A 26628-nucleotide genomic window follows, 5' to 3' on the forward strand; every position below is an offset into this window, starting at 1 on the left:
TCCGGTATCTTATTTAAATTCACAATTATTATTCAAAGTTTATTTATAAAAGTTATTTCGTAAAAATTACCAGAGAAATTAAAATTATACATTCAATACGTAAAAAGTTTCGAACAGCAATATTGAATAGACACTATATTTATTTATAAAAAGATCTGCACGCCAGATTTTCTCAATCACCTCTTTTGTCTCAATCGCCTTTTGAGATTTTATCATTAATATCACTGATTTTTTATTTTCCAGGATTTCAATCCATGTCATTTCCATTCAACTATGAGGGAAATATTGAATTGATTATCCAAATTCAGAAAAAGCGCGATTGTTGAACAACAAATCCTCAAATCTCTACTTTCGACGAAGGAATTCTTTTAAAATTTATTGCTCCATCACCATATCGAGCATCTTTGACAGCTCATTGTAGTCAATCAAGTTGTCATTGTTAGTGTCGAATTTCTTGAAATCAGTCGCAATCTTGTTGAATTTCTCCTTGAGGTGTTTAGGAACCCTGGCCAGGAACCGGTCGAATTCATCTGGACTCATTCCCTCCTCTTTATCCATCATCTCAATATCAGCCGCCAACTTCTCCAGAAGCGATCGATCCATTGCTTGCATTTTCTCGTCCAGTTGATCGAAAAACAGATCCTTCAATTTCTGGAAATCATCACGAATTTTGGCTAATTTCTCATTTTCGCCTGTTAGCTTTTCGTAAATTTCCTTGAACTTCTCAATTTGCTGATTGAGTTCAGCGATTTTAGACTCTAAAGCGTCGTTGTTTGCTTGAAGTTTTGCCGAAGTCTCACCCAGAACCTTATTTTGTTCCGCGAATTTTTCGTTTTCTTTCGAAAACTTTTCGACCTCTTCTTTCAACTGCTGTATTTTTGATTCCAGTTCCGCGTTATTTTGGGCCAACTTTTCGTTCTGCTGTGCCATTTTTTCAGTTTCCTCTTTCAATTGTCCGATCTGGGCTGAAAGTTGTGCATTATTTGCAGCCATTTTGTCATTCTCTCCCGCGAGTCTATCAACTTCAGATGAAAACTTGGCAATTTTCTCCTCCAACTCTTTGTTATTAGCCGCCATTTTTTCGTTTTCAGCCGTCATGGTTTCAACTTGAGCGCCCAGTTTTTTGTTATTCTCTTCAAACAGATTATTTTGTTCAGTCATTTTGTTGACTTCTCCTTCTAATTTGCCGACTTGTTCCTCCAGTTTCTTGTTGTTCTGTTCCAGCTTCTCATTTTCAGCCGACATTTTGCCAACCTCTGCCGTTAGTTTTGCATTGTTTTCGGCAAATTTGTTGTTTTCTTCCGTCATTTTGTTCACCTCGCCTTCTAGTTTGTTCACGTTATCTTCGAGTGCCTAAAAGACAAAGGGACTTCTGATTGAAATCAAATCTAAATAGTCAAATTCCTCCTTAATTGTCAGCAACTTATGAAAAATCACTCACTTTCACGAACACGACTCAAAAATTTTCTTTTCAAGAAATGCGAGCAGATTGCTCAGAATTTCAGGTTCGTTCTGTAATCCTCATCAAAAATAATCTTCATATAAAACACTTTTAATTCAGAATTGCAGGCTTTCATCTACAAAAAAAACAACACCATACCCTCTTACTTATTGCACAAAGTTCTTGATATCAGCCCAAAGAGGGCAATGTAAATTGGAATCATCGGCAATTTCTTAAACCTAGATGACAGGTTGCGAAAAAATAGCCTCGATATCTTTGCAGACCTTTAGCCTAGAAATGGCAAAAAAGAATGAAAACTGCGAAAATTATATATTAAAACTCATTTTCCTACTATTTAATGCGATGTCTTCAATTGATTTAGACTTATGTAACGTTACGACCTTATACAACCTCATACAACCTTCAAACCAGGTTAGAATATACTCAATTGAAATCAACTCCTCCATTTAAAGTAACCATAACAGACTAACGTCGGCTGAATTGCTCTCAAACGACCGGCGAGCGGTTGCCAGTAGTATTCAGCTGGGAAATAGGGACGCTATCATTAGGATGACGAGGAGCATTGCGGGCGAGGGGTCAAGCGTTGGGGGGGGGCAGGTCAAGTGACGCGGAGAGGTGCGGACGAGAGGGGGTTAAAAATCTTCAGGTGCAGGAAATTGGACAGGCGGAATGTTGGGGGGTTGGAGTGAGTGGGGGGTTACTGAGGGTTGAAAACTTTTAGTATTAAGAACAGCCCTCCACATCATGAAATTGTCTCCTCAAAACAGCTTAGGTGGTTCCCATACTTAGAGACTAGTAAAGCGCAAAGCTCTAAGAGAGCTGCTCAGTCACTTAATACCATTCGGGTCTAGTATTACCACAATATTAGTATTTTTGCTACAAACTTTATTTGGGGGCAAAATAAAAAATCAATTTAAGAGAGGAAAAGTCTTCAAAAGTGCGGTAAATCACTTGCTTCCCAAAAAACTATTCACACGAATGCAATGCGTTATTTACGCAATAACCTTAATCACTCAATTAAATTCAAATCACATTTATGTCGCTCATGCAATTCAGTCGAAAAAGTGCTTGATTAAATGAACAAAAGCTGATTGATTTGCTGTGAGTAAGACGTCATAAGGCCGTAACAAAAATCTTTACAAAAAAACTAAAAAGACAAAAATAAGGGCAGAGATAAATCTACTCAGCTATTACTGTGTCAGCTAATAAACAAACCGACAGAAGTTATGAAAAATGCTTTCGAACAACTGACAGGGACTCCATTTAATTTTATCCGGCTTCAGCGAGAAGGGGTAGCATCATGGCAAGATGCACTTTCTTCAGACTATTTCTAAGATTTAGAAGTAAAACTGAAGTCTATTTCGGTGCGTTTTTGTTTACTCAAGTAGTATTAAGCTGCCAGAAATTAAGACAGACTACGGAAATCACTCGAAAAGTCCTTTTTTTGAGACAACTGCAAATGCTCTAGCATTTGAATTTTGAAGGATTTAGAATAGTCGTGTGTCTTTTTTGTGCACAATGTTTACTTGAAGTCAAGCCTAAATTGTGCAAAAAAGACAAACTACTACTGTTATCCCTTGCGATAGATTTGTGTGGATTGTATCCGTTCGGAGTATATTCGAGGGACGATGACACGTCGTATCTATTTCCTGATAATGATTGTTCCAAAAGGAATGATCGGGAATCTTGTTCTCGATTATTATTTATTGGTGAAAGCTCCAGTTATCTAGAGTGACCTTTTTACTTTCGAAAAGAATTAAGTTCAACATTAAGTTCTATTTCGTCTGCACTTAGCACATGTGTGAAAGTGAGATCAACGTAAACTACCTGCTATTTTGCAGGCGTGAAATGAACAACTCTAAACTCTCCTTTCGGATTTAACATATGTACAACTGCATTTAATTATATAGCATACGAGTTTATAAATAAGGATACTAAATACTTGTTAAAACTTGGTTGCATGAATGAGTTTTGGGCGATCCGGATGGAACCGGCATCTCAACTACAATAACTTTTTAAACTTTGTTCTCAATTTTAAATCTCATGATATTGTGTCATCTCCAAATGCACGAACTCGTTTAGAATAAAATACCTGCATACCTAGGAACTACAAAAATATTTTGCATCCGATTTTTGCAATAAAGATGTCAACCAAAAGAGAGAGCTGAGACCCTCTTCACTAGGCCGAGGATAGCCCGGGCTCAACAGTGCAGTGGCATACCTGGTTAGTCAGTGCCAGTTTCTCATTCTCCTGTGAGAACTGGTCAACTTCTCCACTCAGTTTGTTCACATTCTCTTCCAACTTCTTGTTGTTCTCTGCAAACTTTGCATTCTCACCACTCAATTTGTCCACTTCTCCAGTCAGTTTGCCAACTTGCTCCTCTAATTTAGCATTGTTTGCCTCGAACTTCGAGTTCTCTTCCGACATTTTGCTCACCTACAGATTAAAAAAACGTGAATTGCATGAAAACGCTCAAGATAAGGTGCGGCGATTAATGTTTTTTTATGCAATTTTTATGAAATATGAGCGCAGTTATTGCGAGGACGATTCAGTTACTGGGAAGAGGGGTGTTATTTATTTCAATATATACTGGAATGCAGAGTGAAAATTAACTAATTCCGCGTTTTTAAAAAAAAAAAAATTCTGCATCTACTCACAAAATGCAGGAGGATCGGAGCAATTCCCACATAAAAATTAGTCTGAAACCTGCTGAGTGAGTTTCTCGTTGTTCTCTGCAAATTTGGCATTCTCCTGTTCCAGTTTGTCATTGTTAGCTTTGAATCTGTCGTTCTCTCCTGTCATTATATTAACCTGCTCCTCCAACTTCTTGTTGTTCTCCTTGAACTTATCATTCTCCGCTGGACAATAATAGGAATTGTTTCTTTCTTATAATGAAAAATTCGATAAAAAGTTGTTCCAATTAAAAACTAGTTTTAATCTATATTTCCCCTAATGGGAGTATATTTGATTAAACTCCAGACAATCGACCCTCATGAATGATTGCTGATGGGTATTTGACAATCTCCAATCTTTGTAAAGTTATGTGAATCTCGTCGCCATGTCGGAGGAAACTGCGTCGGCGTACCCATTTGTTCCGCTTTTCGGAAATTCGATGCAAGACGTTTGATGACCTCAATGGTAGAATCCCTACACTACTAGATACTGCAAATATTTAGTGGCAGAAGTTACCCGCGTTTAAGTTCTCTGATACTCTCATGGTAGGCATACGCATCTTTCAAATATTTTGGACTGGACTTTGCAAGGTCATGTAAGACCGTAATATCGAAGTAAGCTCTAGCAAGGACGTTATCCCAAAGTTCAACTGCTCTGTTTTCTAGATTTACTTCAACTGTGGTTGTGGATTTACTTGGAAAGGTTAACCATCTCAAGCAGTTGAAGATGAGGCTCGACCAGTGCATTAGGGCCAACTTCAGTAATCATCTTGGAAATAATATCACAGATGACAATGCGCCAAATACGCCTTTATCCGACTTATTAACCACATTGCAGGGTGTGGGTTACTTTTTTTTTAATCTGCAAACATGTAAATTAAACTAACCACTTGGTTAATGTTATATGTAAGAAATTTATTAATCAAACATTATTTTTTTCTAATCTATAACAAACTAAGGTTCGGTTTTCGTAAAACAATTTAATAAAAAATATGTTTAAATCCTGCAACCCTTCTGTCTATTGGAACTCTTTCGTGTCGTTTAAGCATTTCCGCTGTAACTTTTTGTTTAAATTTGGTCTTCGACGTTTCTTTTCTAATTGTAATTGGAAGTGTGTTCCATTTTCGAATAAAGTTACGAACAATTGAACCATTACTCCATTTTGACTTACATTTTTGTTCTAAGAAAAGGTTTTGGGTTCGTTTGTTTACAATAATAGGCACGTTTTCTAAAAATCTGAAACGTTTATTAGAGCGATTTCTTGTTTGTTGGAGAATATTGAAAAACCTATTTAGAGACACCCGTGTTATTTGGAGCTCTGCTAGAAGAATTTTAGTCTCCAGAAGTAGATCTCTGGCAGTATCGTATTTGGTTTTCATAAAGCAAACTTTTATTCCCCAGTTTATCTGTTTGTTAATTCTGTCAATAGAGTAGGATGGTAAATTTTGAAAATAAAAATTGCGCTAAAATCTAAATGAGACAAAACTAGTGATTTAAAAAGATTTATTCTTGTTTTTAGCGGTACCTGATAACGAACCAAATATAATGATCTGATTGCTGAAGCCATTTTACTGATAACCTTATTTAGTTGATTTTGGTATGTCAGTTCCCTATCAATTATTACACCTAAATATCTACATTTTTCAGATGCTTCCAATCGGTGTCCCTTGAAATCGACAGTTTCAATGATCGGCAATTTTTCCTTCCTGAACACCATTAACTCCGTTTTTTTCTCATTCAAAGTTAACCTGTTTTGTTTCATATATTGATCTGTCTTGTTTAATGTATCTTCAGCTATTAGCTGTAAATTTGCTTCATTCTTTGCATGACATAGAATTGCTGTATCATCGGCAAACTGTAATACATCACAATTCGTTGATACAGCTTCACTGAAATCGTTGACATAAAGTATAAAAATTAGAGGCCCTAAAACAGTTCCCTGAGCAACACCGTGATTTATGACAACCCAATCTGATTTTGCTATCCCATTTTTTACACACTGTTTTCTATCACAAAGGAAAGAGTTTAATAAGAATCTTGCATTTTCTCCAATTCCATACCTTTTTATTTTGTTCATAAAAACATCTATAGATATTGAGTTGAAAGCCTTTGCTAAGTCTAAAAAGAGTGTGACAACAATTTCGTTTTCGTCAACGCATTGGTTTATCTTTTCAGTTAATGAAATGATAGTATCGAGACAGGACTTTTGCTTTTGAAAGCCGAATTGATTCCTGTTAATCAGACCATTAAGAGGTAGGTGGTGAGTTAGTTGTTCAAGTAGTAATCGCTCAAAAATTTTTGCTAGAGTTGGTGTGACTGATATGGGTCGATAGTTTTCTGGTTCTAGTCGGTCTCCCTTCTTATAGACAGTTGTAAGATGCGCTGTTTTCAAAATATTAGGAAACGTGTTTTTGTTTATACATTCATTGACGACAAATTGTAAATGAGTTCCAATAGACAGTTTACTATCTTTTAGCGCCCATGCTGGTTTATAGCCCGGTCCGGGAGATTTATGCTTAGGTAGATTATCAATAACATTATACAATTCTTTTCTGGTGACTGGTCGGAAGCTAAATTCCGGTCCATCAAATGTTAGGGAAGAACAATTTGGAGCAACGTCTTTGCCTTTGTATAATCCTAGTCTCGCAAAACAATTATTAAGAACATTGGCAATCTCTCTGTCATCCTCAACATCTTCCCTTAATTTGTCAATTTTTTCTATTTGGCTGTTGGAATTGATCCTGTTTTTGATGAATTTCCAGTGTTCTCTTGAAGTTGGTAGCTGCTGGAAAAAATTCTTTGTGTAATCATCTGCAGCTTTTTTCAGTTTTCTATTCACTGAGTTGCGTAAAGATTTGTAAATAATATATATCTCTGATTTTGGGTTTTTCTTCCACGCATTAAAGAGACGGTGTTTTTCATTTATGAGACCACGTAATTCTTTTGTCAACCATTGCTTTTGTTGTTTTTTGATACTACTTTCTACCAACTTCAAGGTTGCATGACAACTCAGTATATTTTCAAAAATTTCGATAAATTTTAAAAACATTTCGTTCGGCTCATTTATCTGGTATATAGGCGACCAATCTTGCAGCGCAATGTCACGATTGAAATTTGATCTTGAATATTTCTTGGTATTACGTATCAAAAACTGCCTTTTCTTATCACTGTGATCCATTTTTAATGATGACTGATATACTATTGTGAAGTGATCAACTCCAAGAGTCGACTCTAGAACACTGGCTTCAAAAATTTGGTTCTTCGAGATAAAGCAGTGATCAATTAACGAATGTTTTTCACCATTTGTCCATGTTGCCTCCGTTTCATTAACGTAATATAGCCCATTGTTTGCTGTGAAAATATCAAGTGACTGTCTACCTTTTGTGCCTAACAAGTTTATATTGTAATCTCCTAATAAAATTAGATTATCTGTATACGAATACACATTTGAGATTTCTACAGTCATTTCATCCAGAAAAACGTTACAAAGATTTACATTGGGGCAGTATGCTACATTAATGAGTAGTTTTTGTTTTAAAGGCTTACCAATTTCAATCCACATTGACTCAAAAAAACTCCTATTGATTGTGTTCAAATCATTTCTCATTTTTGCTTCAAACTGTTTGGGAACCCAAATACCTACCCCTCCACTTCTCTGTACATTAGTTAATGATGATCTTGGTTGGTGAATGAAGTGATGACTATTGCACAGACAAAACTCGGGAATGTCAGTTTTTTCGTTTATCCATGTTTCGGTAACAACTAGGAATGAGGTTTCATTAAGATTTTTCAAAAAACGAGACAATTGCTCATGTTTATTATTGAGGCTTCTACAATTCATATACCAAAACTTTTTGGGAAACTCTGATTTTCTCGCACACTCACCATTGTATTTTTCAATTGTTGTTATTCTATCCAAATTTGATTGACCTGGGTTTCTTTCAATGTCGCCACATTTTTGTAGAATAACTACGATGATTATATGTAGATATTTTATGTTAAATATTCCGAACCATAGTAAAAAATTTTTAATTTGGTCGATATGACGGTAGTTAGTGACTTTTGAGAAACTCAATCGTTTCTAGAAAAAAAGCAAACTTAATCAAAATTAAAACCAAGATAAAAATCCACCTAAACCTCAAACAAAACATTTTTAATGATTTCTAAAAAGTCACCCAGACGTATCAGAATTCAATACGATTGTTGAAATTATTCCATCCATCTCTCATGGGTACAAAAAGATCTTTGCGCTTTGGTGGAATATGTCTCAAAGAGACATCGTTTGTCGAACAATTGTAACCAATCCTTTTCAAGTGGTTTCTCAGAGTCGCTACTATTTTATTGATTCCATGTAAATTAGGGTGAACACCTTCATGCCTTATATCTGTGTTTTCCAAGTCGTAATTCAGGACATTTACTTTACACGACTGAAATTCACCATTAAGTTGATCGGCTATACTATCGACTTCCTTGTTGTATTCATTAATTTCTTTGTTATTTACATCTCTTCCATACAGACCATTCTTTACATTCGGTATTTTGCAAATTGCAACTTTGTGTGGTTTGAATTTTGTTATACATTTGCCAACCAGGTCACCAATTTGCTCTGCTGCTTTTTTTCCGTCAGTACCCTGATCAATAGTGTTATGCCCAAGGTGAAATATAAGGCTTTCCGACTTTGTTCCTGTTGAATACGAATCAATGGTACTGTTGACGTCATTAATGGTTGCAGATGGGTAGGAGTGTATAGCTGTTTCGTTACTGATATCGCTTTGTTTTACAAATTTGAACGTGCTGTCCGAAATAACTAAATTTTTGGCAAACCTAGGTACAAATTTGGGGAAAAAACTTTTTGCTAGCACTCTCAGACGCTTTACGTTCGTTGTCAACGATACCATCAATAATTTTTGTCGGCATTTTGTCATTTTGAGCTCTCAAGTAATTGAGTTCCGACGTTGACTGATCGTATAATCTTTTTTCGTTGTCCAAAGCTACTCGAAGTTCTTTGTTTTCTTGTTCAATTATTGCAGCTTTTTCTTTATATAATTCTACATCTTTCCTGAGCTCATCAATTTCACATTGTTGCAAACTACTATTAAGTGATGTTCTTTTACTTTCTCTTAGTTTCAAAATTTCTTGTATCAACTTGTCTTTATTCCATTTTGCTAGTGCAGTTGTCTCCATTTTGATGTCGGATACTTTGGGTTTTTATGACCAACCAAAGTATTTAATTCGGTCCCATATGCAAAATTCGATTTTAATTTCCCAACCATATATAAGACATAGTCCATAACGAAAAACCAGCTAAGCTAGATCAAGATAGCTCTTGGTTATCGTTAACGCATTTAACGAATCAGAGGCTTCTTTCAACTGACAGCGAAATCAAGAGCTTTTAATTATATCTATCTATTTTTGGTCCTAATTGTCTTAGGTGCATGTGGTTTGCGGCAATTATTGAACGAATATTCAGCCAAGAATTAAGATAAGATCGCCTGTAAAAGAAGCTGTCAGATATAGAGAAAAGCTATCGTAATTTTTCTTGGTCGCATTAAAACGCAAGTTAGTAAGTACTCAAGCCAAGTTTCACAACCAGTGATAAAAGTTTTAGCTATTAATATTTGTAATCTTAAACATTTCTAATAGGAAATAATTAGAATGCGGAAAGTGAAAACGTTGGAAAAATCAGAAATGACAGAAACAATTCCTGATAGTGTTTCGCAATGTGCTTTGAAGACTGCGTTATTTTTCTCCAAATCAGATACCGCAGATTTCAATTTATCCTTCTCACTCTCTAGAGCATCCTTTTCACCCTTTGTCTTTTCCAACTCATTTGAAACCCGCTGACTCTTTACCAGGGCTGTCTCAAAGTTGGGTTTTAGCTTGATTGTCAAGTCACACTTCTGGTTTGAACCTGAAAAGTCAAAATTGAACAATTAACATTTTTCAAATTTATTACACAGTTAGCCGAAGTTTGAAAATGGATTCAAACAAACGAATACACACCTCAAAGACACCTTTCAAAAGAAAAAAACAATTCTTGCTGCTCTCCGTTGTAATTTGTGAATATAAAATTAATTTTCAATTGTTCAGTCGACTAAATCAGTCATCGACATAGTAATGAATTTCACACATTTCACTCAAAACAGAATGTTAAGTGAGTTCATCAGAACACAGTTAAAACACTCAGTATAAACAAAAGACATCCAACAGTTACTTGAAGTGAAGGATAGTATTTCAAACAGTTGAACAAATAATGAACAATAAGAAAATTAATTGGCCTTTGTTACTTACCACCGATGCAAACTAGAAATAAATTGCCATCCCTTGTAACAAACATTTTGGTTATGAATAACAAACAGCGTTCAAGCAGCCTTTTCAGGAAAAGTGTTAAACTCAGGCTATACCCCATCAAATCAATCGGTCATGAGGATATAAAAGTTTTCGAAACCGATAATGTTTAATAGAGGGGTATAGTGTCGCGGCCTTGAGGAAAACTAATTTTCTGAGACGTATTTAAAATTTTGCCGCCAGCAGCCATAGTTCAGACTGTAGAGATTCTGTACACTGCAACGTTTTATCAAGATACAAATCATTAAATTACACAATGAATATTTCAACAAGAATTTCAACAAAAAAAAGAAACAAAATTCTGAGCCACCCGTACCGAACTCCAAGTGTTAATCAGTACTGGGCAATTGTAAATGCAAGTCTCCCATGTAATATAATTTGCTCGCTTTCTCGCTTGAAATTTGCTTCTTTCAAGCGTATTAGAACAGCGCAAAAGTAACACTTTCAACAGTCACGGTGGGGCAGTAAGAAGGACAACGACCTAAGGAGATGGAGAGCGTGGGTTCGATCCCCGTACGGAAGTTTATTTTCGCACTTGTATTTAGACTTGCCAATTCTGACAAGTCTTAAATGTGTTATGATCATAGCACTGAATCAGTACTGATATCTAGACTTGAAATTAGACTTGCCCAGTACTGATGTTGACTTGGCGTTAAGTACGGGCAATTACCCCCTCACAGCCTCCAAACATCCTTGAACTCGCGACCTCCAAAACAGCAGTATGACATCTTAAGAAATATGCTGAAATTTTAATGTGTTTAATTTGTGTAAGTGTTAAAATTATGTAACAAGGTTCTCAAGGCGCTGAACTTCGGTCTTTTTAAAGTGCTGAAATTAAAAAAAAATGAAAATTTTTGCCATGTTGAATTTTTGTATTAAACGTCTTGAAAAATGTGCTGACTTTTTGTAAGAAATGTGCTCAAATTATAAAGGGAATGCGATGAAAGTGCTCATTTCAAAATTTTTGGAAGTTGTGAAATCATGTAGATGTGGTTAAAAGTTTGCTAAATTGTTGTAAGAAATGCGCTGGTAGGTTATGGAAAAAAGTTAGGATTGAGAGTGGGAAAGCTGTTAGGATCACGCATAAGTAATAGTCAAGGCCAAAAAAACTAATTCAAAAGAAAAATCAGAAACGAATCCAAAAACATTCCAGTGTTACAACCCACTTAGTTTAAAACTAAAAGAGTGTGTTTTTGGTATCTGTTTGTATAGATGCAGAACGAGCGAAACGGTCATTTACTCTGAAAATTAATTCAGCAGTCCAGTAAAGTAGCTGCCTGTTACGTCAGCTAACCAGTAAAGCTAGCTATTACGTAAAATGGCAGATAATAGGTAGTGTGACAGAACAGTTGACGTAGTCTTTAGCAATCATTGAGGGTTTTTATTTGTAAAACAACTTATAACGCATGAAAAAAGTTGAAAACTGCATTTTTAAAGTTATCACATTGGACTCCTGTTCTTACCCGTACCTAACTGTGAGTCGAATTCAGTACTGAGTCAGAGTCTAATTCAGGTCACATTTTGCACTGAATTTGTCTGATTCAGAGCTAATTCAGTGATTCATTCTGAATTATCGTCTGATTCAGAAGAATACAGAATAATTTCTCTGAATATTGCTCTGACTCAGAGAAATTCAGAAATCACTTCACGGTTGGTTCTGAAATCTTCTGATTCAGTATTAAATCATGAAATATCTCTGAAATTGTTCTGAATCAGTACTGATTGACACTGAGTCTTAAGTACGGGTAACTCATGTTCTCTGATAGTTTTACTCCAGCTAGAGCCTCACTTCAATCTTTTAATATCTCGAGGTGTAAAAAAAGCAGTAGTCTAATGCATACATAGAGTTTGATAATTTTATATCAACATAGCGAATGCAGCAGAGCATTAGTGCATTTTGTTTCTGTGGGCTCATTTCAATCGATGATTTTCCAGCTAGCTAAAATGAATATTTTGATTTTCAACGCGTTTTGTACAGTTGAAACTATTTCGTAAGCATAAAAATTTATCGGGTTTGGGATAATAATTCTCAATCTAAAACTTCCAACAGACATTTTTGTATATGCATTTGTACGTTGGTTTCTAAATCTCCCAAATAATTTTTCAAAAAATTAAACTTAAGCTGCTAGTTGTGGTATTTGTTTCCATTTAATATACAAATGAAGGCCGCACAGGAATAGCAATTGGAAAAGAAATTGCTTTGAAAATATTCTAATCTATGTTAAGCCTTGTTCTAAGAAAAACTATTGTGTATCTGCTACTTTGAATTCTATATCCTGATTCCTTTATGGTCCAGAAACTTATCTAACAACAGAATTAAATCCCTATTATCCTATATCAACTATATCCATTATTTTGGCTGGCTTTTATTGTAGAGCTTTGTCGTGCCATCTACTTCTTGAGCAACTTCACAGGACATAATATTTTGCAGCACGATCTTTATTATAATTTTTTTAATCTTCAGAGTCCTGATGCAGTCGTAAGTATTAACAAAAGTCATTCGAAAGGGAATTTGGATCAAAGTGTTCAGGAAGATAAGTACAAGGCATGCTTGTCACGCAGCGCTTCAAATATGAGAGGTACCATGATCTCAAACTCAAAAAAGGCCTCTAACACCAAGCGCGTCGGAAATGAAATTTTGCATGTAGACAAATGTAAAATTGTAACCACAATTTAATGAAACTTAGAGTCGGTGGTGAAGATTGTAACTCAAAGACAACCGACAGGTAAACAAAGCTGATTGAGCGAATTCATTTGGATAAATTTAGTCTCTCGATATCTCTTCCAGACTTTTACCATCCAAGCGGATATTGAATAAACTAATATTTAAAATCGAAAATGAAAAAGGTCCGGTCGTACACAAGCAGTCGTAGAAGCAGGAATTTTTTCAATTATCAGGATTACTCAGGATCCATTATCAGGATCCATATAATATGTTACCACTCTCATTGTGGTTTCCAATCGGCAAATGAGTCTGAATTGCGTTTATGCACGCAAACACTTATGCTTAATTGTTCTAAATTTAGGACGCTGCCACGAGACAAAGACTGGCGACAAGAATCACACTTTGAACGTTAAGAATTACTGCATTTGGTGGGATCATATTACCGCAGTTAGGTTGTTACAATTGGTAGAGCTTAGATAAGTGGCTCTGACCTTGTGTTGTGTGTACCCTTAGTTGAGTTGGCGTTTGAGTTGTGTGAAACCAACTCATTTGAGAAGGGAGTAGTGTAATAACCCAGCTTGTGTTATATCAAGCTAACAAAGTTGCTACTTCATCAGAGCTTTTGTACAACGGTATCATGCCTGGCCGTGGTTCTGGAGATAGTAGGTTCGAGTCCTCTTAGCTCTAATTTTTTAGCAGTATATAGAGTTAGCTAATACCACGGCCTACCTAGATAGCTAATACCATGGAGATAGCTAATGGAGACAGCTAATACCATGGTTTGTTACACAAGTTAAGTTCTTAGAGGCAATTCAAGCAATTACGATGCCACAAAGTTTTTTGAAAGTATTCCCAGAAATCTGCTGCGTCGAAAATTTGCTCAACTTTAGTGCCCAGGTCTTAATCAGTGAAGCTTATAGCGCTATAACACCGAACAATACAATGATAATGAGTCTAGATAAAACCAAGCATGATTAATTTTCATTTGCGATTCAAATCAGCATCTTGGCTAATAATCTGATCTCTAATATTCTGCATTCAACTGCGACTATTTTTTGTCTAACTTAACTAATAACAGAAACAATTTTTTTCGGCCTGTGGAAACAATTAACCCTGCACGTGCTGTAAAATATTTTACACAAAAATCATGCTGTTAGCAAAAATCTATATTCACTTCGAAAAACACATTTTAGAGCAGCCAAAAATAAATTAGTCAAGTAGCCCATATGTGGGAAAAAGATAAGTAATGCATGAGGTCCAACTAAGTAATATTCGAAAAAAATGCCAGATGTTTTGGGGTTGTATTTTTTTGAAACCCGCCGAAAAATTTTGATTAAAAGTTCAATGCAGTTTTGACAAAATTTGTTTTCTATGTATTGATAACTAATATTGTCAACATTTCGTTATTTCGCTAAATTTTTGTGAACATACAACGCAGAACTCTAACTGGAATGATACAATTGGCGTTAAATTGCAAATCGTGTCAATGAAAGATTTGAAATGAGTGCTGCATGATTTGAAGTGAAAACGAACCTTTTACCACAAAAATTGTGAGTATGTTGGCAGGCCTTGGGAAAACATGTACTTGGGCTTTTCAGTTTTCACTTTGGATCGTAATTTTATTGCGCACGTCACTTTGGTTCAGGCCCGTGACGTGAAGGATAACTTTGCACGTAGTATGTTCTATGGTCTCATCGGACCCCCTGTTCATGGCTTATAAGGTGGTATGATAAGAGAGGTCTTGGTTTGCGCACTTAAACGCCTAAGTAAATGAGACATTGGTTTAAATGCTGTATGGTTGGTAATACCTCTGAGTGGGATTTTGACCTCCTGGTCCTGATTGATTTTCAGTTGGGAGAGGGAGGTGACTGCGAAGCACATGAACTCATCCTTAGCAATGGAGTTCTTGTCCCAGATGGTAAATGTGATGTCTGTAGTCTCAGCTGGACACTTGAAGTGGAACGTCTCATTCCAAACAGGGTTCAGCTCATTGTCCTTCACCTACAAAACATTCGGCATTTGTAATTTCGTACCAGTTGACACTCTTAATGTCATACACGCAAGCATGAAAAGTTGATACCGCTTAACTCATAAGTTGGCGTTTCATTGTGTTTTTGTTTACCCTCCATATTTTAGCTGTTTTCTGCTTTCTCTGTCGAACCAGGTGAAAATATCGAAAACTCCAGATGCATATTTTCTTTTAAAACAACCTCAGCAGAAATGTAACTAAGAAAACTGTTTCTCAGTTTCGTTGATTTTCTGCTTAACAGATGCTTTATAAACTAGACTTACAGGAAAAACACTTTATTTCAAAGACAGGGTATGGATATTAAGGTATTGTTTTTTTAACCTATTCTTCTGTCAAGTGTCAACTGATTTGATAGGCTTTTGAATGTCTATACACTTCGATTCAATGCTTTCATAAACCAAATGATAACAAAATCCTTGTATTAAAAAATTAAAAAACAGAAATTAAAATATCAAAAACATTGTGAGCTGAAAAACTTTTTACTAAACTAGAAGGAAGTAGACTAAACTGGCGGAACCCATGGAAATGGTTTTCACTGATACCAACTCGAGTTTTTCATATCTTAACAACAAGTAAACATCAGTAACTTCAATGCAAAAACATAATCAGGTTGAAGTTGAAATAAAGGTTTTGACATAGAGCGCGCTAACACTTTGATATTTCCTTGTGTTATTTAATTGTATTTAATAACAGGCCAAGGATCAGGCGGATATTTCTTGTGGAAGTTTAGAGCAGTTGTCTTTTGAAAGCATTTTTCATTTTCTTTTCATTAGGGAGAAAAGAAACGAGACTGACTTGAAACAAATTGATATAAAGCAAAAATGAAATAATTTTTTTTATAATCATAGACGCCCCTTCGGATGTCCATTTTCGGGTTAAAAACTTAATTATGAAAAACCTTATGGTTTTAAGGCTTAAAATTGCAACTGATCTGCTTTACCCTCACTTGCTTTCTGAGTCCACAGGAGAATTTTGTTCTATTTTCTGGGCACGAGATACATCGAGCAGCGATCAGAAATGATGAAAAGTAATGTCAAGATTTGTCAAAATTTGTCAATAGCTGTTAAGCAATTTCGTCTGTATTGATAAGATCAAGGTTTACCATAAAAAGTTGGTCTTTCAAGTTCTTGGCAAAATCTTTAAAGTTTTGTAGCAGATGTGAAGATCATGCATGTCTTATCAAGGTGCATCAAGCTTCGATTCACCGCATCTTCTCTGGTTAACAGAAATCTCATTTTCCCATGACTTAAAGTAAGAAGTTCTTCTTAATTTGGCAATCGATATCAACACAATAGGTTTTTGTTCATGACTACAAGAAAAACGGCTAAAAACCTACGAATTTTGATACAAAATATAACTAGCGGCAAAACTTAAGACCCTTGAAAAAATTGACCCTCATATCGTTTTTGACCAGTATTTTTACAAAAAATTGGCCAATTTTTAACCGAATTCAAAAGCTTTGCCCTGAGACAAAATCGAGTACACTATAAAAGTAAAAGATATATATTCAAATACCTAATTTGAGCGTTTTGGAAACATGAGATAAGCGCTCAAAAACCGTCATCTGCTCAAAATTAAGGTTAAGAAACCGGCATTTCTTAAATATACCGACCAAAAAATACTAAAGCAATCAATTCCCGCATAATTCTTGACAAGTCGAATTTTTTTGCGGGAATTTTGCCAAGAAGTTTTTACTAATTCAGCTCTGTTACCTTAGTCTTGTGTTCCTGTCCTGCACATTCTACCAACACGTATGGGTCACTCTTGCTGAATCTGTCTTTACTGGGAAGATTCTTGGCATTCACAACTGTGCACTGCAATTGGGACATCTCGCTATCCAATTCACTGGCAATTAACACAACAAATCAACAACAGGTAAATGCGACACGAAATAAACAATTTTGATAATTGTAAACAACACAATTGTGTACTTCGATTCTATACTGCTATGCAAGTTTCGAATTCTTGAAATCGACGAGCCTTCAAAACTGTTTGTTTTGAAATACCTTTACGGTCTTAATACTGATTCTGTAAAGCCAATTTCGCAAGAATTTTATGTATTTTGAAGGCGTGATACAACACAACTCAAATGTCGAGTGAATTAATGCAGCTATAATAACTATTTTAGATATAACAAAGATTGATTAATTGATCGGGTAGTTTCAGCACTTCCTTTTGCTAATGTTTGACTCAATTCTAGTTTGAAACAGTTGTCCTTTCTCTCAATATTTGTTCGCAAGACCTTTTACGATTATGGTTCGAGTTCTTTATGTTTAACAAACTAACATCACAAAGGCTCCTGTGATTACCAAATGGTGTGTATTTTATATTAACGAAACAAGACACGAAAACTATTCATGAACAGAAAGGCAAACACGCCATGTATTACTCAATCGAATTTATAGTAATATGGTGGCTTAGACTGGTGAACTTTCTCTCAAGAGTAGTTTTCAATCAGACCATTGCTCGACAAATGCTCAAAGTTTGTGAAGCAAAAATTACAATGCGACTGGTTTGAACTTTAAATGGTTTATAGCATTCATTTGACCGAGACTAAACACGTCAATAATTTTTTATATAATTTAAGTAGATTTTTCATTTTTGATAGCAGCAAAACGAAATTAAACTGGTCAGCCCTTATTGAAGAAATAATGCTTTTAATAATCATCAGTTTTCATAAGAAAGAGGCTAAGACAATTCACAGTTTTTGTTACGAACAAACTTTTGAGGTAACCTTAAACGAATTGGAAAGGAAACATTATATGAGCTGCGATGCAAAAGTTTTCACCCTTTTTCACCAACTTTTATTTTAAATTGTGTAAAAAGTTTGGAAAAAAACAATAGTAACACACATTTATTTTTAACCCTATTGTATAAAGCAAGATGAAGTCTGACATCAGTACTGGCTTTCAAATGGCGTATAAAAAAACTAGTTTTCTTAGACTCTTCATAGAAATTTCTCAAAATGATGTAAGAAAGGCGCTCAAATTTCAAAAATTTCAGAGAAAAAATTAACATAATAATGCGCGGAAATGTGCTAATGCATCGTGAGAGTTGCGGTGAATTGTGTTGTGTCAATTGCATTTTTACCGGCCTTACTCTATTTGGATCTTTTCGGTTTGTGCCCCCCAGCTTAGTGGGCGCATGTTATTTGCAACCCCCCGTCGCACGTGCCATATTTTTACATAATAATTTATTATGTAATGGTGCGTGCTCTGTAAATGGGGCGCGCATAACGTAATGGGGGGAGGTAAACATAAACACATAATTACCTACGTACATATCTACATGCATACATACATACAACATTACTTCTAGATTCCAAATTTACTTGGGGGTCGGAAATTTTGTGCGGCCCGATTTTTCTCTCTTTATTCTACGAGTTTTGGCCCATTGCAGAGAGATATAAATGTTGCACAATTAGATAAACATTTGAAAAATGCTAATGTTTAATGGATTTAATGCGAATATTTCATATTCATAGAAAAGAAACTTATTTAAAAAATTTAAAAAACTCATTTCAATTATTGTTCTATGCGTAATTTTCTAAAAACTGTTTTTTGAAAAAAATGAACGCATTGATTGAAATTTGAGAGGAAATTAATGTTAAAGCAGAAGAACTAAGATATAGACCCATTGACAAAAAAAACTACGTCCGCAGAAATCGGAAATTTTATAACTTTTCCCACTACGTCTTCGGAAAAGTTAAAAAAATTCCAATTTATGAATGGGTCCAAAAGCATAAAATTCTGAAGTCATTTTTATGATGAAACATTTGTTCTCTAACATTGGAAAATGTTTTGAGGCTATAGCTATAAAGAGACAAACTTAAAGTCCATTTGTTCTAAAATTTTGAAAAGAAAACGGAAATTGCAGCTTTTTTTGAACATAGACATTGTGCTTGGAGTGTTCTTAATTCTATTCGAATGGAGTGTTTTTAATTCTATTGATCACCAACATTTGATTTTTAGACAAAATATATTTGTGTGTTTGTCTTGAAATCTGAAGATACATACTGATAAAGTTCGAGGAAAAATATACTTGCTTAAGTTGGATTAAGACTAGTTCAAGTTCAGCAGGCTCACTCTACAAAATGAGCAGCTAAAATTGCCTAAAAATTCAAGTAAACTTTCCTGGACTGTGCGCGTGTCCCAGAGCTCAATTAAAACTTTCTATTATCAAAAAAGGAGTCTAATCAAAAAAAATTAAATTGTTTATTTTAACTTTTATTTAGTAATAAAAATTAAATAGAAGATTAAATCGATGCATATCTTTTCATCGAAAAAATCATATAGAAGCTACATGAGGACGTGATTCCAGTCTAAAAATTAATTTGGAATTTATTATTTTTAAAATGCAGGTTTTCTTGAGATTTTTTGCGTCAAATTTATCCATTTAAAAGCAAAAACATAATTTGCAGGTAATTTATTTGAACCGTCTGCAGGGGGGGGGGGGGCAATCATAAAGAAAATTGTGGAGATAAATTTTTGCAGAAATGGCCTGCACGTTTTTAGAGCGTTGGTTTAAGACTTGTCAAGTCTTGGCCAAGAATTGCACAAGACTGGCACGCTAAAAAAAGTACTATGATTATAGCTCTGAATCAGTACTGATACCTCGACTTGCAATTAGACTTGCCCAGTAATGATATTGACTTGGCGTTCGGTACGAGTGCACAATTTCTATTGTGTGAACTTACGCACGATTATTCGTTGGTACATGTAACACCAAAGCAGGATATTGTGTATCGGTTGATTGCTTAAATAATTAAAAAGAAGCGTTGCTAATTTAATTATTTCAATTGTTCAGTAAAAATCATGATTCCGACCCACTTTAGTGGGGAGAGGATCTATATACTCAACTGCGGTTTTTTGTTCAGTCAATTTTCGTGAATCGATATATTTATCCCAGAAGATTGTGAGTGGTATCATTAGAAAACTTGTCCAGCGTAGAATTTCAAATTAAAACGATTTTTTGAATTTCATTAGGAGGCGTCCGGAGGTTCAAATGAGGTTCAAAGTATTGTGACGGTTAGGCTCACTTCCGTTGTTTTGTTCACATTTTCCGAAATTTTTTGCTTAAATTTTGATCATTTTTGTCTAAAAAGTGATAAAATTGTTGACAGTGGTCCCATTAGTTTTTATTTTCAAAGCTAGAAGAGAGTTCATGAAAAATTTGAACCCACTGTTTGATAAAAATCATTTTTTTCTCTCTTTTTTCATCAAAAACGCATCTAATAGGCCTATTTGTTCCAGTTTGTCAAGCTTGACACCGGTGGTGCAGACAAGAAAATCACTGACACAATCCTCCTTTATTCAAATATGGGCTAATTACACCTTCGGTTCCCATGAAAGTTTTCTGGGAATAACAATTTGTGCGGTTTTTGGCTAAATTAAACCGATAATTATTTAAAGAAATTGCGTACATGGTTTTTCATATATTAAGGTTTTTGTTCGCCAAAAAATCTATTACCAAAGATCATCAGACAAATGGGTTCGTTCTAAAAACAGTGAGGCGCAGCGATGGCAAGGCCAGATTTGGTCACATTTTTAATTATTGCAAAGAAAAAAGATTCTGAGTGTACTTTGGGGTTGCCATTTCTGAAATTTTTTGTAGTTTTATTCATCCCAATCAAAAGAAAATCTTTTTTGTTTAAAGTTTTAATTTTTAAGAAGTCGATTTCCGTTCCAATAAATTCCAGTGAAAGAATATTGTGTTTTATGAGTGAAACTCATGTTTTTTAACGCTCCAACAATTGTTTCCTAAATTTTTGCACAATCTTGGATATTAACAGCATTTGATGATCTTACTGTGTTCTAATGACTAGGTCTAAATTTAAAAATGTCTAATTGGGTATTGGTGGTGCCATTCAAGAAGAACCTAATGATCTCAGTTGATCCATAAGGGCTTTTTGTTAGTATTACTCAATAAGTATCCAAATTTCATCAATTTCGATATAATGACTTTTTGGTCGATTTATCTGTTTCTATAACATTTTGAACAAATTTTTATTGTAATGGAGAGCCAACAGCAGCAAGAGGACAAGTCTGTATTTGAGGAAATTTTCTGTTCAAGAAGAAATCGGTTTGTTATGGCGCGCTGCATACATTTTCTTGAAATATTGTTTGCTTTTGTTTTTTATGTTTGTTACAGACCAGAATGAGTTCAACTAAAACCTCAATTATTGACCAGTCAAATTTAAGTGCAAAGGGAGGCCAATGTAAATACATAATAATTTAAGCGCAAAGCGTATGGTTTTGTGGGTTCAACACCATTTACATAAAATTTTTTATGCAGTTTTGAGTTCCGCCTGTTTTCTTTGTTAATGTCTAGTCTTTTAATTGAGTCTCACGAATGACATGTACACTTGGCCTCCTAAGGAGTACCAAGTTAAATTATTCAACGTTTTTAAATTAAACGCTTACTATTGTTATGTCTTACGCTTTTAAAAAAAATAATAGCAGTTTGAGATTTGCCAATTTTGATCTTATTTTTGCATTTTTTAGCCTGGTTTTAGCAATTAGAGAAGTTGCATTGTTTAAAGTTAGTTATAGTGTAAGTTTCTTCGCTGTTTTTTAAAGAAATTAATAGTTTTTAGCGTTAATAAAAATTTAATAATTTTTTTATATTTTCTGACATTTTCAACCTTTGATTTTCTCTTTTTCAAGTCTCATACCACATTAATGGCGCCGAAAAAAGCTCAATTGATTCAATATTTAAATATTCAATATTCAATGTTTTGATTTTTTCATATTTTGTGAATAGATTTTGATCATGTAGGCTTCGACATCGTTTCCTCGCAAAATTGAAGGGACTTTTTGGCTTTGGCTTGTATTTGCACTTTTTGTTGTAGAGGCTTTCTGAACAGGACTCCCTGAAAATGGCTTTCTGAATATTTACTGGTCTCGATAGTTTTATAAGAAGATTTTAACACAACCAAGGAATGATTTGATTTGATAGCTTTCATGACTTTAAATACAATTGTTTTCAAAAGGTGAAAACGTATTTTCTAACCTTGCCCTTTTTGTTTTCTGTCTATTTGTAAATTATTCTCCAAAAAGACATGTTCTTTATCTTGTTTGGCGAAACGCAAGTTATTTGGTTTTTTACTTTTCATCTTATGCTATTGTGACTTTTTCATTAATTTTTTTTAAGGAAAAATAGGTAGACATTGAGTTGTGGTCGTAATTATTACTTGTTTTTTGTATTTGGTTTTGATGTATGTCTTGTCTCTTACTCTCCAAATAGGCAGGTATCATTGGCCTTCTAAGGAGTTATTGTTTCATTTGTATAGTCGTTATAGCCTCAAGCGATTTTTTTAAATAAATTCACCAATTATTTTTGAAACGTGAGGGATTTTTCTAAAGTGTTCTATCTCTTCCTCATTCGGTGGACAATAAAGTCAAAAATTTGGTTGAGCTGGGTCCGAACATTATGTGCGAGCGCACATTACTGGGCTTCCTTGTTTCTCTTTATAATATTTGGTCGAATTGATTCATGCTCATGCTATTTTTGTAAATCAGACATTGAATCCCGAAGTGTATAAGAAATATTTTAAAACTAAATTATTGGTCCAAAGATATTTTGGAGGTTCTCATTCGCTCTCAATCGAATTTCAATTTAAACTGTTAAACTTTGGGAGTAAATTTGAAATCAATAATTGAGTTTGATTTTGAATGTTGGTATATCAACGTCAAATGATTTTGAGACATTAGAGATTAGTGCACACAATAATTGCAACCTGTATGATTGATTCGGCATCTATATACAGGAATTTATGGCGATTTGATAGAATTAATGTCGCACCTATCTTGTGCAAAATTTAGTCAGATTAAACGTAAATATCGAGTTATCAATTGATTGAAACCAGGCCAACAGGCCAAATAAAACCGTTAAAAACGAATGCAAGAAATTGATAGTCTAAAGTGCTCAATTTGTAGGTGATTTCAGTGAACAATTTCATTTCGATCTGTTTTGGCTAGTATCATACTGGACACCTGATTTCTTGCAATTTGTTGCTGTGCATCAGGGAACTAATAATTACGCATCTGTAAATTGAAATGGAAAAGTAAGCTCAAAAATTAACCAAGTGAAAAATGTAACCACAAACTACCTGCTTTTATCCTTTGCAAAGGGGTTCTTGAATCTGAATGACATCCTTTCTGCAACTTCTCTGATAGATCCGGGTATAAAGAATGACGGTTACACAAAACTCAGTAAATGTTCTGGATGAGCGATTCCAAATTCACCTAAACGAGTAACTGAAAAGCTTGTTCCCATCCTTAACTTGGGTTGATTAACTTAACGCTGGCCGGGCATTTTTGTTGAGCAATTAACTTTTGTATGGCCGATATCTTTTCAGGAGAGATGGAATATTAATACCGTGGAAACGCTAGAGCGATCCTTAATATTATATATAATATAATATAATATAATATAATTATTTATAATATAATATTATTTTTTTCTCGACTAAAAGACGACGCTAACTTCTTTAACACATTTTTATACTCTATATTCATGCTGCATCTATAAAATGTATAAACAATTCATACACTTGGAATATATTTTACATATATTCTTGATGGCAGTTTGATAAATTAAAAACGAATTTCAGTCAAAAACATCAAATTCAGTTATTCCAAAATTTTTGAATAAAGTAATAACTAAATTTTTTTTTTCAATTAACTTACATGAGGAAAACTTATGAACCAATGGCTGAATGATATTTACTTTTGATGAAAAACGGCTTTACTCAAGCTATAACGAGTTCTGCTTTTAACTAAGAGACAAAAATTTCTGTAAAAAACATTTACTGAAGAAAATTAAATTTTGTCAACATGGACCTCAAAATGCTTTATTTTACTCAGGAGCCATTTTGTAAATGACAACGGATTGTCTTTTCGAAAAATAAAAGAAATTGGATTGTATTGTCAATTGGTATTTTTGTAAGATGACGACTAAAAGGTACAGCTAGCGCGCATTAAGTTGCAGCAGAGTTCCTGGAGAGTTGTAAGTAGTCTTTTTTGCGCTAAATGTGTTAAAATTGCTGAAGTGGCGGAATTAAAAGTAAAATAGGTATTTTGTTTTACTGTTTTAGAGCAAATGATAGCATAAAAATTGATTTGAAGTCATTGCCTTTAAACAATACAGTAACCTCTGAATATTTTTTTCCTAGTTGATCAATTATTTCAGCAACTTTTTATAATTTTTTGCCTATCTTTGCAAGCCTGCATATTTTTTGTTTGGTAGATTTTGGCGCAAATAGGTATTTCTTGGGACTCGTGGCAAGTTCCTTGCTTATGTTTAAAGGCACAATATTGCTTTTCAACACACATATAAGTGGGCTTTGAATAAGAATTTTTTTACAGATAGTGACTACAATCAGAGCCTCATTTACAACAAGTTGTTGCCAATCAGTTTTCTTTCAATCAGGTTCGAAATGATCTTCTTAAGCTGAACAAAATTTACAACGGTGTTACTGCCCTTCAGTTTGGTGATTATTGGAAAGTTTTCAAGGGACCATGCAGTAACCGTTCTGCAGCAAAACAATTTTTGAGGACCAATTCTAATTAGACAAAATCAGTCAAATTGGAAGAGTATTTTGTCTTGAGAGTTGTGAAATATGCAAATGTTCTCACCCAGCGAAATGACATCTCAACTTTTGACTGGACATGTCCAACAGTTTTATTTCGGAAACAGCTGAACTCTCTGTTGAAATTAAAGGCTTTGAACTTTAAATACTATCAGTATCCGGTTAATTGGTCCTGTTTTTGTAATTATTTAACAAAGTGATTCCCACATCGCGGGTACCAAGTCAATTTATTAAAATAATATAGGGCAGTTTTGTTTTTTTTTGCTTCTGCTCGTTTTATTGTCTATCGAGCCAGAGTTCTGATAGCTTCCAGATGGTCTAACTAGACTTTTTGATCAGAAGTAATGTTTTTCAATATCTTACGAGAGAAAGTTGCTTTTTTCAAGTCAGTTATAGATCAACATCATTCTACAATATTCTAAGGTTCTACAACGAAAAACTTAAAAAAGCATGGGCAACTTTTATTGCGTAATTTGGAACACATCCTAGGCAAAGTACAGCTGATTTTTTGTCCCTTGGCTAGTTACTATACTAATATTCCAACTGTTTTTTTCTCTATAAATAATTGGTTTCATTAAAAAATGAGAGAAAAATTGAAAGTGTTTGTTTTCGTCGTTTATTAGAATAGGTTAATTGAATTTAAAAAAGACGGATTTGGTTGGCTCAAGGTGTGTTTAGTTATTGGTCGAAAAATTGTTTTTGAATTCAAAATCTGCAAGAAACTTGCAAGATTCTTGCAATATTTCACATTCAAAAGGCGTTTATGAGAAAAGTAATTTAGATTCAGTTCTGCTGATCACAAATTCTGATATCAGTCATTTCATTTGGTTTTCAGTGAGGTTTAGCTACCAAATAAACACAAATATTTTTTTCAGAATTCAAAAACTTGCAAGACTCTTGCAAGATTTTGAATCCAGGCTATAACTTTTTTATTGAATTTGGTTTTGTAATTTGTTCAATAAACAAAAATTTGCTTCAAAATGTTTTCTAAACCATTTGTACTCTGATTTTTTTGCCTTGATTGATATCTTGTAAGTTTCTTGAATCAGCTTGCAAGATTCTTGCAAGTTTTAAATTCACTCATCATTAGGGTATTGGTCACATGGTCTGCTATTCGAGTCGGGGATTCGCAAGCATTTCAATCAATTCTTTGGATTTGTTATCCTGAGTTTTTCTGCATCGTTTGTTTTGTTCGCATAAAGATAACTCGCAAGCTTTTGAAGTCGAAAAATTTCAGTTAGAAATTTTATTTGAGATAATAGATTATCGGTTACAAAAAGTTTGCCATTGACAAAAAACGACGGTTTGAGCAAAATTTAAGGAAGCTTACCCGAAGTTTAAAGATGAGAGTATAAATGTCTACTTCAAATTTGGTCAAATTTATTCAACTTTCAATTGGAAACAACTGAAAAGCAATCTAAATTTAAACCGTAGGCTCCAAACAATTATCTTTATCTAATTAATGTAACATATGATTAAACTGAAATTATATATTCAGATTTCAGGGTAAACATAATATGGAGATAAATTTAGTTCTGCTGAGTACATTTGACTGAGAGAGGCAAACATGAAATACAAAAAAGTTGTATACTTATGAACTCAGTCCTATATACTTCAATACTCTATACACTCAACTGAATCCGCTCTAGAATAGATTATTCGTCCACTGTATAAGGAAGAAGATCTATTGCTGAAAATTAACCAACCATTATTCAGGTTAATTCTGCTTATTTCAGGGTCAGATATTCAACCATTGCTTTAATTGTTTTTGACGGAAGTCCATTATGATACGAAAAATTTTAAAGCGAACTGTGGCCGAAGTAAAATATGCGATCATTACCAGGCTGAGGTTTCTAGAC

The 26628-nt window shown here is 34.3% G+C and overlaps 1 protein-coding gene across 2 annotated transcripts; it reads right to left on the reverse strand.

The window, feature by feature from the left end:
• LOC142347895 (uncharacterized) lies at window positions 1–26230 on the reverse strand. 2 transcript variants are annotated; one of them, XM_075399052.1, is made up of 9 exons: window positions 26100–26230; window positions 23288–23423; window positions 16890–17022; window positions 14957–15149; window positions 10427–10438; window positions 9840–10046; window positions 4170–4321; window positions 3684–3899; window positions 1–1353 (listed from the first exon to the last, which is right to left on the reverse strand). In XM_075399052.1, exons 2-9 carry the CDS (start codon window positions 23329–23331, stop codon window positions 376–378), a joined length of 1935 nt encoding a protein of 644 aa, XP_075255167.1. In that variant the 5' UTR covers window positions 23332–23423; window positions 26100–26230; the 3' UTR covers window positions 1–375. The 2 variants fall into 2 exon arrangements, with proteins under 2 accessions (XP_075255167.1, XP_075255168.1); XM_075399053.1 differs by lacking the exon at window positions 10427–10438.
• Window positions 26231–26628: the final 398 nt, after the last annotated feature.

The sequence above is a fragment of the Convolutriloba macropyga genome, chromosome 10, assembly GCF_964194025.1.
Source record: "Convolutriloba macropyga chromosome 10, txConMacr16.3, whole genome shotgun sequence".
In the NCBI taxonomy this organism is placed as follows: domain Eukaryota; kingdom Metazoa; phylum Xenacoelomorpha; order Acoela; family Convolutidae; genus Convolutriloba; species Convolutriloba macropyga.